The 13032-nt window shown below is 40.7% G+C and overlaps 1 protein-coding gene across 1 annotated transcript; it reads right to left on the minus strand.

Annotated features, from left to right (window-relative positions):
• Positions 1-3249: 3249 nt before the first annotated feature.
• On the minus strand, positions 3250-10584 carry LOC115789347 (BCL2/adenovirus E1B 19 kDa protein-interacting protein 3). The gene is made up of 6 exons (XM_030742723.1): positions 10382-10584; positions 6952-7102; positions 6617-6698; positions 6239-6312; positions 5449-5595; positions 3250-4007 (listed from the first exon to the last, which is right to left on the minus strand). Exons 1-6 carry the CDS (start codon positions 10422-10424, stop codon positions 3959-3961), a joined length of 546 nt encoding a protein of 181 aa, XP_030598583.1. The 5' UTR covers positions 10425-10584; the 3' UTR covers positions 3250-3958.
• Between the last annotated feature and the right edge of the window lie 2448 nt (positions 10585-13032).

Raw genomic sequence — 13032 nt, forward strand, 5'->3', positions numbered from 1 at the left:
CTATGGAAGGCCATGCAGAGGATTGTACTTTAAATATGGACAGTTTGCCCTAGAAGGCAATCACTTGGAACTGTTGTTGGGAAAAGGTTCCTTTTCACCGAACAGCTGGTGAATCTCAGCGTGAAATAAGCTTGATTTTGAGATTAAAAGCAAACGCTCAACACAGCCTCCTCACGTTTGATGTTGGAAAGATTTATGGGAAGGGATTTTTTTTTTTAAAGACGGTTGATCATCCAGCAGACTGCACACATCTTAATCCATCTGTCCTAATCTTCTACTCAACTCAGCAGTTCTTCATAACAAAACATGTACAGGACAGTTCCCTTAGCATGTCAGGACAAAGCACATGCACACATGCACTGAGCTGGTTGTTTACACAGTATGAACAGTGACACATTGTGCTTCATTGAGTCTTATTCCAGGTGCTCTCATTAATCTTTCATACTTCTGGCACACTGAGACTGAGCATGTCTGGGCTAGAAAGGTCCACTTTGCTGTGGGAAAGAAACAGCACTGAGTGGAGAGCACAGTGGGTCATTTGTTCAGTTCACATCCAGGACTGGGCCACGCACACCTCTCATGATTGACGGCTGCAAGGGCAGAAAGAAGAGCATGCACATGAGGTGGAGAGGGAAGACAGCACATGGAAGCAATTACTCTCGCTTCCTGCTGTGTAATCTGGCCCAGCAGATACGAGCACGAGACAAGCACGTGCGTTTGAGGAGATGACAGGTAGAAGAAAACAAATTCTTCTCGTATGCAGTCGCTTCTTTCACTCAACCTGTTCCACCTCCATGGCTTGTCAGATATTAGGCTCATTATTAGTCAAATTGATGCTGATTTCTCAAGAGTGACAGAAAGAATGGAAAAAATGCAAAGAAATGTGTGTAAATGTTACCGACAGTGCATTCATTGCACCCACTGAATGCCAAATTACATCTGGAGAGAGACACGGTGATCCCCCTCTACAAACATTCAATGAAGCAAATATCAAATATGGGAGATGAAGGCATTTATTCTGCATGAGTGTAACTATTTAAGCACACACAGTGCAAACAAATAAAGTTTTTCACTCCTGTGTGGGAGTGTTTGCGGGTTCAGTAAGCTGCATGTGATTATGTGTCTGCTATTCGATTACGTCATTGTGTTTTGTGGAATTATAACCTACTGTCCCTCATTATAAGTGGTTCATGAGGGGGAAGTGGGCCACATGTGGTAAAGTGATGTTACTTGAGATGGAGGCTCAAATTAGTGACCTTGTTTTAACGTTAAGGCACAGATGCCGTGCCAGTTTAACCGAATTCTTTTGTTATGTCCAAACTCTTCGAAACTGGACTCTCTATTTCCTGTCTAGCTGTATAGCAGCGGGAATATAATGGATTTCCCAGAAAGACAGTTGTCTGATCTCCGAAGTGTGGTCCAGGAAATGAACAGATTTCTCCCACATTCTGTCTGAGCTTCAGTCTCCTCTCACTTCAAGAACAGGGTGTGGATTTTATTTGTAACATCAAGTGTTCAAAGTCATAATTATCACCTTACTCAACATAAATCTCCTAGTCTATTAGTAGCCTTAAAGAAACTATAGGGGAAAATAGTGATTTGTTTATCATTTTAATAGTCCTCTGCTAGAAAGAAGCTCACAGCAAAATGGGATGAAGCTGTGTGTGAACACAGTGATTTACAACAGCCAGTGCCACCTGTGGCTGCATGTTTGTCCAAAGCACAAGATAAACAGCTTAAGGGGTTGAACCAGGGACAATCCATAAGCCTAAATTAACAGACTTAAGAACATTTCAGATCTATCCTCTTAATTTCATAGTTTTTACAGTCATTTCTGACAGGGAAAGAAACAATCAGGTAGGTTGTAAAAGAGTCAACAGCTTAGAAACATTATCTAAACCTCTCCCACCTCATGGGTGCTTGAGGGATGGGAGTCTTGGTCAGTCACCCACTTTGGTTTGTACTGAAATATCTCAACACATAACATGTAATCATGTTTATTTTTGCTGTAAAGGTGAACATTTTAAAATGGGAGCCTGTAAGGAATGAATTGCTTTTGTATATTTAAGTAAAATTATGCATGATTTAAGTGCTCCTACACTTCTAGTGTCTGTCTGCATAAAAAAAAATTGTGGACACAACCACAATAAGTAGGTCAAAGCTGAACCAGAAAGTCAACCACTTTTCTCTTTATATAAGCCCTAATACACTTGAATGTAAACATTTTTTAACTTCAATTGCACTGCTGTATAACAAATTGATTTATGTCATTCAAAGATGATGAATGGACATGATGTATGTATCCATCTCATTTACAAACAAAGTGTTTCCTTTCGCTTGCTGTTGTTCAAAACTGGTGCCAAAACATGCACCAGTAACCAGCCACAGACTGCCTGTGTGCGCGTGGGTGTGTTATGCGTCGGGGTCTGTGAATGGAAACCAGGTGCTTTTGTGCTCTGCCAAAGCGGGCCTGTTGTTGCATCGTCAGCTTGGTGTGTCTAGAAGCAGCTTAACGAGCTCAGCAGGACCCCTCACATCAAACACTCCGCTAATAGCTGATAAACTCTCAGGCCGGACAACAAATGGGCACGTTTACGTCCAAGGCAACGGAGCAAAAAACCCTGGTGTGCTTCTCAGCCCTGCCATTCAAAATCCAAGCCAACAATTTTCATGACATGTTGAGAGGAAACGGCTTTTTCGTTTATGGGAAGGCAATAAAACCTCAAATCCAAGACGGGTCAAAGCAGCAACTTGTTAGAAAAAAGAGAAGAGGGTGACTTATATGAGGTATAAATGACAAAGGCAGATGTCATAGGGTTTCTGGAAGGCCTGGGTTAGACAGGAGAAATAGTGTTCACTGGGGAACAGTGAGCTTAAAAAAACAGCAGTGACATACACACCAAAGAGCTCATCAGGACAAACAAACAAAGTCATTAGCAGTGATTTACCTCATATGGAAACAGGAATCAATTTTAAACAGATGCTGTGGTTCATTTGCAGGTTGTTAACATCGCAGTAGGTTTTAAAAGTCTTTTTTTTTGTTGTTGTCTCCACATTCCTGCAAATAATCTCCAGACTACCAAAGCTTCGAATACATCCAGTGGCCAAAGCTTACTTCAGCACATCTTTGTGCTTTGCTGGCTAAAAATTCTTCACTTTCCCCACACCTATTAAAAGAGATGAGCATGTGTACAATAAATACTGTCAGGGTGAGTGTGGAGGAGAAGAATGAAAGACCAAAGAAACACATTAAAGTTTTGAGGAGTGAAGTTTAATGGGATCGTGATTGTCTTTGTCGGAGGTCAAATATTTAATGGGTTTATGGGACAAAAAGCACAACCAGAGCCACTCCTATATTCACTCAGCCAACTAAAACTCTACATTAGATTCACCATCAGGGCAGACAAAAAAAAAAAAAAAAACTAACTAAGAACCGCTCAGTCTTACAGAGGGTCATTACTTCTGACAAATGACAGACATTTTGCTTTTTCAAAGGTTGGGTGAATGGGTATCACAGATTATCTTTTTCATTTTGTCGGGACACACTGTTCCCAACAACCGTTTTCATCTCCTCCCATCAAAGGGATTTATTATTCTAGCTGAGTAGAATTCTCATTCTCGCCCCTCTTTTGTATCAGGGAAAATATCTCCTCTCCGATTACACTACGATTAGCTGGTTGAGATCAGTGTTTCTCTGTGGGAGAGTAAAAGTGACCTCAGTCTGACTCATTGGTCGACATCCATCCGCTCACAGGGCCCTATGACATGCACAGACAACAAAGAGGCTGACAGAAAAGACAGAGTACTGCTGGATAGACAAAGAGACAGGTACAGATAGGCAGGGTCCTATTTTAGCCCCATGACAAAGGAAGGAGGCAAATTAGTGCATTAGAGAGGGTGGACTTTGACCTTATTGGCCAGACTGTTAGCAAACAGGGGCACTAGCCTATAGCTGCCATCACAGCGTACTGGTTGTAGAAGCAGCCAATCGCTTTCCTATGTAGATCCTAGAAAGAAAAAGAAAAAACAGGAATTAATGACTGATCCTTTGCCATATTCCTTAGGGCCCAGTCACAGAGTCCTAGAGACTGGTTGGCAATCACCTGGCAACCACCGGTTGCAAGGGTAAAATGTGTATTCTCCAATCGGTTGGCGAGTGATTGCTCACTGGTGTTACATGAAATTGGTTGCAAAGAGATATACAGTGCTGCAGTGAAAACCTCCCTTTGATTGCTTTGGTTACTAGCAGATTGCTGCAGTCACCTGTAGTTTGCATGGAAGATGCTGACTTGTCTCCAAACACTTGCTAACTAACCAACAAGTGGAACTGGGAAAAATGTGATGCAAACCAGAGAGTAACCAGAGAAACAGAGACCATTCAAAGTATAAGTTTCACCTTTTGAAACCTGCTGGTTTCAGTGGTAAGGCACAAGTTTTACTTTGAAAGTGAAATTCTTTATTTCCAGTTTGCGTCACACTTTTTCAAGCCAGTTAGCAAGTGTGTGCAGTTCCATGCAAACTAGAGGAGACCGCTGTAATCTGCAAGCAACCAAAGCAATCACAGGGAGATTTCTGGTGCATCATCCTCTTTGCAACTAAGTTCACCTAGCAACAGCAAGGAACCTCCAGCAACTACTGACCAGCCGCCTATGGAATACATATTTTCCTCTACCAAACAGAGGATGCCAGAGTTTGCTGACTGGTCTCTGGGTCTGTGTGGCTGAAGCTTTACTTCAAACCTTAACAGCCATAATTAGGGCTGGCAGGTCTGTCAAGTTTTGGATTTTCATACTTTATGTCTTCAGTATTTTTAGTTGACATCTTTGTTTTTTTGGCACCAGATGTATCAAATGAGCGGTGGCTCTAACTCAGAAGCTGAGCACACTGCATTATCATAAGGTAGCGACCCTAAAGTACGCTCTCCTGAATTTTCTATTTTTCTCTAAATGGGACCTTAATTTACAAAAATACATCTATTAAATAGGACTTGAAACTGTGTATTAGTATTACTAACACATTAGGAAATGTGTTTGTGGGTCATAAAATAAGTAGGGTAATTTTCTCATAGACTTATATACTATTAAACTTCCAGGAGTTGCCCCCTTCTGGCCACATGAAAGAATGCAGATCTGAGGCTTCCACAGTCGCTTCCCTTTTCTTACCTGGATGCCACATCCATTTTTTATATACAGTCGATGCTTATAACACGTAGCTTAAGTCTCAAATTTGTTTTTCTTGCATCTTTAGCTTCAGGTGTATATCAGAAACTTCTTGTTTTAAAATATTCAGATGGACACACAGGAGTCAACTTTTGAGATAGCTTTGCTTTATCTACAAGCTTTCTACAGCTGATAAAATCTGCCAGCATGAGAAGCATCTTCTTAAAATTCAGGACCAATTTTTTTCAAGGACTACTACGAATGTCTAGTTTGTGTAAATGAGCCTCACCCGACTCCAAGCGTGAGAAGGTGTGAAGCCAGCAGTGAGGGAATAAGAATGAGGAGAACATCAGAGGAGAAGATTCCTCTCTTCATCACCTCTGTCTTTCTGACACTGAGGGAGCTCTGCTGCTTCGGGTGCTGAAACACAAACTCTCTTCAGAGAAGGAGGAGGAGTGTTAGAGATAAGAGATGCAGGAGCACAAAGATTGAAAGGTGGAAAAAAATAAACAGAGATAATGAGAGCACAAGAGAGAAGCCTGAGAATACAAGAAAGAAACTGCGAGTCTGAGAACTGCTACCTGTCAAACAGGCTTATTTCATTGCAGGAGATTAAATGTCAAGTGCGGCAGCATAAATAAAAATGAAAGTGATTCGTGTGCTTCAAAGGTATAATCCAACTAAATTAAAAACACAATGTGCTATTGAAATGGTTTGTGAGTTTGTGAGCTTTTTGCTAACACACAAACAAAATAAATATTTATATTTATTACTATATACCTTCTTATATTTGAATACATCTTTAGAGGGCATGTTGTCAGGTTGAAGTCATGAATCCGGGCTGGTTGTTCAGCAGTGCATGTCATCGTGAAACGACAGCTTTCATGTTACAGTTCAGTTTTTTTAAAATAATAATAATAAAAAAAAATAAAGGGAAATTTTCGTTAGCTACCTCTGCAGGTGCTGGGCTTTAATCACCTGCTGTCAGTCTTTAAGCCAAACTAAGCTACTTGCCTGCTGGAGTAAATTTTCACAGCAAAAGTAAATAAAACAGTAAAGTTTGAAGGAGCTGGGCTTACTTTGGTGGCATATTTTCAGGTCTACTGGACCAGTCCCACACCCAGTCAGTGTCCACTCGTCGCTCACCTTCCTCCTACAACACACAATAAGGATCAGATGATGTCCAACAATAAGAAAAATGACAAGAAAAACAGGTAACAGTGACAGCAGTGACTTTTCTCAATATAATTATCAGTCTCAATAAACTCTATATCTGCAAATGGATTCTTAAATTATAAAGTAACAAAGGGAAACAACCACTTGGTGGTTTTGATCCTTGTTTTTTCACAACATTAAATGCATGTGTACACAATACTGTGTGTCTGTTTACTTTTGTAAGGAAGGAGGATGTGGTTGTCTGATCATAAAATGTATCTGTGTTGAAAGGAAAACAGTACCTGTATGGTGACACAGTCGCTGTCATGCTCACTGGTGGGTCTTGGTGAACCGGTGGACTGTGGAGTCACTGCCTGTGGAGGACTGCGGATAAAGATTTTGAACAGGACAGTGTGGGTTTGGTCTCCAGAAACAATCAAACTGCAGCATCATAATTTGACATCCCAACCAACAAAAAAACAGAAAAAGTAATCAGATTGAGGAAAACAAGCAAAGTTCCTCTGAGCACAAAACAAACCTCGTTACTGTGCAAATCATCTCTACACCTCACTGTGCAGCTCACCCGCCCCAAACTCCCAAAACAAAACAAGCCCATGCTAACAAACTGCATCATTACCTGTCTCTACTCCTCTCGCACTCTAGTTGTGCCTCCAGGAGGATCCTCTCCAGCTCCCCCTGCAGGGCGGTGGAAACACTGTCCTGCGGCCCTGTCAGGCTCTCCCTGCGGCTCACGGCTGCAATCAGCTCCTCCAGCTCGACCCAGGAGCCTGATGAGGAAAGAGCACAAGCTGCTGAGTTTGTACTGACGCTCTGGCATCGGTAGAAAGGAAGAAAACACCGCTTCGCAGTACATGTATATTAGATTCTAATAAGCCAATAAAGATTCATGATGTGGAAAGTAAACAAACTGATGCCCTTTTAAAACTGATATTTCAATTTATGGAGCTTTTAACATTTATGGATATTCTGCTGTCTTTTTTCATATAATGGCATTCATTAACCTCTACTACTACTCTGTGATGTTAGAAAGGTCCAAAGTTACTGCACTGAGCATAATTTAAATATGAAAAACTATTCTTATGGCTTAATTTTTAATTTTCTATGCCATGTTGCAGTTCACTGATGTTTTCTGCCTATTCTGTGTTGGAACGCCCAGATGCTTATATATACTTGATATTAACATGACTTAAGTTGCGTGATCACCCAACTATATTACCCAATTTCCTTTTGCTTTATTGTCATAATGACACATTCAAATTATTTTGACTGCTGCTCACGTTGCACCCAAGTAGCCAATCCTAAACTGGTTCTGAAGCTTTGCCAGAGCGAATTTCATATTGCATTACTGATGCACGTTTAGTTCCTTCCAAAACTCTGATCTCTTTACCCTGGACAGGACAGTGAATGAACAGGTGTGTGTTGTTGTCCACTGACATACAGTATGGGGATTTAGAAGTAGCACCATGGATGTCCTGACATGGCACTCGATGACCTGAGACCAGAGAATCACAGACTGCTGAGCTATGCACATATCCAAAACACCCGTATTATCATATGATATAAACAAAGAGAGCCAGACAGAGAGTGTCTGTTTCTTTCCATCAATGAGTGCTGAAAACATAAACTGCATATGAATGACTGGACACGAGGGTGGGGGTGGGGGGGTGGGGGTGGGGGTGTGTGTGTGACTGGGTACAGGAGCAGAAAGAGATTTGCACATGCACACACATATACACACATGTATGCTGGTGTGTACGGTGTGCACGCTCCCACAGCTAAACAGTAGGGCAGGGCTAACTCAGCCTGACAGCAAGCTTGCTTACGTAAGAACTTATTTCTGTTAGAGATTAGCCATTCACCCTCTCCCTTCCTCTCCTTGTTTCTCTCTCGTCATGCTGCCTGCATCTCTCGGACAGAGGCAGCATTTACGAAACAGCTCTCCTCATCTGCCTACTAAAGTATCCCTCCTCATTGGATCTCTCTAATCTTCACTTTACCCGGGTTTATGACACTTTATAATCACACAAACAGTAGCAGAGGGGGTGGAGGCATGAGTGGGCACAGTGCTGAAGGGGGTGGGAGCGCATGAGAGAGGGAGGGAGGGAGGCCAGAGGAAAATGTGCCATTGCCCTAGTTATTTTCCTACAGAGGGGAGTTATGACGTAACAGCTGCCTTGTTGGCTGCCTTATCTATCTGATGCCATTCTGCAGCACTAAATCAGTTTCTATGGCGCAGTCCTGTACACACTCATCTGTGCCGCTGCCAAATCAGCTTTATGTAATGTGGAGCTGGGATGTGAAAAGACTCAATGAGCTGCAGCACAACAGATTCATTTGTGCTCTGCCAGGATGAGAATGACTGTTTCCATTTTAGGTCCAAGAAAAAAAATAAGGATGTGAGGTGCAGTTAGAAAGAATGGCCTCAGAGCAATCAGATTGTTTTGGGAGAGCACTGGAGATTCAGATTTCATTTGTCTTGCAAGATTAAAAAAAAAAAAAGAAAAAAAAGGGGAATATTAAAGCAGCTGTGTCCAAATTTTTGCGGATGTAAACATAAAGATACAATTTTCCACATTGTTGACAATGTAGAGGAGACATAATGTGGCGATACTGACAATAATCACAATAATCACAATTTTATGATAGTAATTGGCATATATTACTTGTAGCACCTGCAATGAAATTGAAAAAAAAAGAGGGTCAGTAACTAGCTAACTTACTACTAAAATGTGGAGACAGAATCATTAAAATGGTAAATGGAGAAGAACACGCTGACGGATGCAACGGGGGAAACTTGGGGTTCAGTATCCTCAACATGCAGAGTAGAGTAGCCGGGGATCGAGCTACCATACTTCCAATTGGTAGACAACGCTTGCTACCTCCTGAGCCACAGACAAAAGTACACTCTGCACACGATTGAGACCAGAGCCCGATATGGGCTGATACTTGCTCACTGTCGATGTATCGGTATCTGCAATTTCCCTGTTAGCAAATTTAGGTATTTGCAACGCCACAAACACAGCAACCAGCTGATCTGAGCAGCATAAACGAGTGAATAAATTCAACTACACATAACAAATGGTAGGGAAATCTGTTTATGTTTTGTGTGTCTGAAAGAAAACAAAAATTACCGTCCGATTTATCGGAATATCGTTTTTTTAAGTCACCAAATATCTGTATCGGTCTTCAAAATCCTATATTGATTGGGCACCAAATGCTTGAACTCAGAAGTGGAGGACAAAACGCATTCAAATACTTTAAATTCTGTTGATTCTTCTAGAATCTGGAATTAATTTGCAGCATTAACATATTAATATTCAAAACAAATATTGATAAAAGAACTGGACTATCTGTCTGTGCTAAACAAGCAACTATCAGATGACATATCAACAATGGATTTTCAGTTTTGGCCAAATATTTGTCAAGCTAAGCTTTATAACCCAATCTATAGGGTTTTTTTTTTTAAACAACCACTAGATCCAATCTCCACATCAGTGATTTTCATGAGTCTCTCAGTACACAACCCAATTACATTGATCCACATGTTTTACCCAGCATCCTCTGTGCCAAGCAATGTGCAGCCAGCTAAGTGGAGCTATAAGTGTCAGAAAATCTCCGCAGCTTAATTGGCTTACAGAGATACAAACAGGTGAGTCAGGGAATCCATTTACACAATGACAGTTGCAACGACAATGACAACTATAAAACTGACTGCGCCTTGTTTCCGTCTGTGGCCTCCTCTCACACCTGCTCTCTCAGTCTGACAGGCTGTTAGTATCTTGTCTCCGTTGATAAGCAGCCACGGTTGGAGAGCTCCTCATCCAAACACACTGAGAGAATGAATGGGATGTTTGCCCATATTGTTGACATTTGCATTGTGAAATTAGAATATAAATTGACCTGTGCGCACACATTCATTGTTACATTCAACATTGCTGTTTAATGTAATGCAACACTCAGCTACAGTGAGGCTATTAAAAGGCAAACAGTTAACTGTCATGACATAACAGAAACAACGGCCTGGTCCATGTGCCACCATCACTCACCGTAGAGTCCGTCCTCTGGTGTCTGCGAGCCGGATAGAGACATGTTTGAACGCTGGGGAGAGGCTGGAGAAAGAGCTCGGGGAGATGCTGACACTGGCCGAAGAGGACAAGCAGGTGCGAAGCCGGTCTCTGCCCCGTACACGTTACCCTCAGTCACTTCGTTGTTGTGTTGTGTAGTCTAAAAATGACACCGGGCACCGACGCTGCGCTAATCCGCTCCCCATGCCCTCCCCTCCCCGCACGCGCCCCCCTCCCTCTCCGTTTTCCCACGTGTCAGGAAAGAAGAGGTAAACAAAAGAGCGCACAGGCTGAGGGCTCCGCAGGTGAAAAGAAAGACGCACACTGTGCGTGAGTTAGCCCTGCATTTGACAGATTCACCGCATATATATATATATATATATATATATATATATATATATATATATATATATATATATATATATATATATATATATATATATATTAGGGGTGGGACTCGATTAAAAAAATTAATCGAATTAATTACAAGCTTTGTAATTAATTAATCGAAATTAATCGCATTTTAATCGCATTTCAATATTTAACATGATAAATATTAATTTAAGTTTAGTTGATGAATAAATCAATATACATAAGCTTAAACTTCAAAATTTAGTTTATTTTCCCACCAGTCTACTACACAGACCAACGAAGGGTGGAAGTGCTCCTGTGATAAGCAAACTCCTGAAATTAAAGTTAAGCATCGTAAGTGGATAGTTTTATTCAACATTAATGTCTCACTTGTTATAATGGAAATTAATCATTAGCTCAGCTGTATTCCTTGATGTTGAAATGTGTTATGCTTGTTTTAACAGCTTATTTTGAATTAAAGACTTAAAATTAAACCACAAAAAGGAGAAAAAGTTCGTTCTCCGTTTAACAGCTGCTTTTACACAGCTGTGCTTCACACTCACGGTTGCTAGCCGACATGAGCTACGCAGAGGTGACGGCAGCTGATATGAAGGCTAGCCGCTCACTTCCGGCCTTTGTGGGCTGCGAAAGACGTGGGCCGGGTCCTTCGCAGGATGCAGCCCCTAATTTGGACATTGTGCGTCGATATAATCTGTATGCCGGGAACTCGCGCACTGAGAAACGTTCCACGGTGCAAAGTGCGATTAAAATGCGTTAAAATTTTTAACGCGTTAATTTCCCTGTAATTAATTAATCGAAATTAACGCGTTAAAGTCCCACCCCTAATATATATATATATATATATATATATATATATATATATATATATATATATATATATATATATATATATATATAAATAAAAAAAAACCTTCCTAAACATTCTCACACCGATGCTTGTGTAAGAATTGTAGTCTGCTATTGTAAAACTTTATCATACTATAATACACTTTACACAAGCAGCGGAGTAACATCTGAGGTGTATAAAGTCGCCAGCACTTTGCTGACTCAGTAACTGCAGAGGTCCAAACCTCCTCTGGCATTAACATCAGCACACAAGCCGGTATCCTGGCATCATGGTATGGGTTTCTATGACCGTGCAACACCTCTAGGTGTAATGTGTGGGTGGCCCAGCACTTTTGTCCATATAGTGTACATGTTGCATGGTTTCTGAGAGTATGTGCAAGCACTTCTTTTAAATGAAAAAAGTAAAAAGTACCATTTTTTAATGTAACTATATATATATATGTAACTTTAAATCCTCTGAAGAATGTCCAAACAAGTATATGGTAATCTGGACTGCAGTAATGGTAGGATACTGAAGTCAAACAGTAACACCATCCTTATCTCCAAGCTATCTGCTGAAACACCACAAGAGCACGTGCTGCTGCACGGAAACGTAAAAAAAAAAAGAAAAAAAAAAAAAAAAACCTTTCACGTTATTGTTCTAACATTATTTTACCAAACCTTGCAAACTATGGAGAGATGGACACAGACACATCACTATGGTATAAAATCCTTTTGGTCTGATGAGTTAAAAACCCTAGCCTATAGGTTAACATTAAGCCAGTAGTGACTGACTTCTGGAGGCAAACTGCTCGAATGAATGTTTAAACTGAAGACAGTGTCAAACAACCAGCCAAAACTTGATTTTAAATGAGTAACGCTGGCAGAGATCAACAGGCTTCTGTCACTTTAAATGGAAATTCTGCCCATTTTGGCTTTTTAAATATTAATGTAGCAAATTACTTTTTACAGGGAGTAAATATTGAAGGTAATGTATTACATTTTCTAAACATAATTAGCAGTTTGTAGTACACTTCTATAGATATTTAGGTATACACATATATAGAGAAAATATGTGCCCTACCCTGCTTACCCTACCTCTTGCCCCATGCATGCCAGTTGGGATAGGCTCAGTCTGCCCTCAGTGCTGAATTGGATGAGCAGAAGAAGATGGATGAATGGATTTAGATACACATAATACATGTTTCAACAGACTGGCTTTAGGAGATTGTGAGTTAAAATACCATTCTGGAAACAGTGCTGTCACTACTAAAATAAGACATAGGAGATCTTTTTTGCCTTACAAGTGTTATTAACCTAAACCAAGGAAAGGATCACAAGAGTAAACCTGATGGTAGCACCTTCTTAAGCCTCATAAAACAGTTTCAACTGTTAGTTGAATGAAAATTTCCATGTGGGGAGAACCAGTATCTCCA

Source organism: Archocentrus centrarchus, chromosome 12 (genome assembly GCF_007364275.1).
Source record: "Archocentrus centrarchus isolate MPI-CPG fArcCen1 chromosome 12, fArcCen1, whole genome shotgun sequence".
Taxonomy (NCBI): Eukaryota; Metazoa; Chordata; class Actinopteri; order Cichliformes; family Cichlidae; genus Archocentrus; species Archocentrus centrarchus.

What these genes read in the sequence shown, in the direction of transcription:
- LOC115789347 (XM_030742723.1), bottom strand. Translation starts at nt 10,424, where the DNA reads ATGTCTCTATCCGGCTCGCAGACACCAGAGGACGGACTCTACG. An exon ending in ACCAGAGGACGGACTCTACG is followed by an intron (nt 7,103 to 10,381) that starts GTGAGTGATGGT and finishes TTTCCTCATCAG; the next exon opens with GCTCCTGGGTCGAGCTGGAG. An exon ending in TGCGAGAGGAGTAGAGACAG is followed by an intron (nt 6,699 to 6,951) that starts GTAATGATGCAG and finishes CTTTATCCGCAG; the next exon opens with TCCTCCACAGGCAGTGACTC.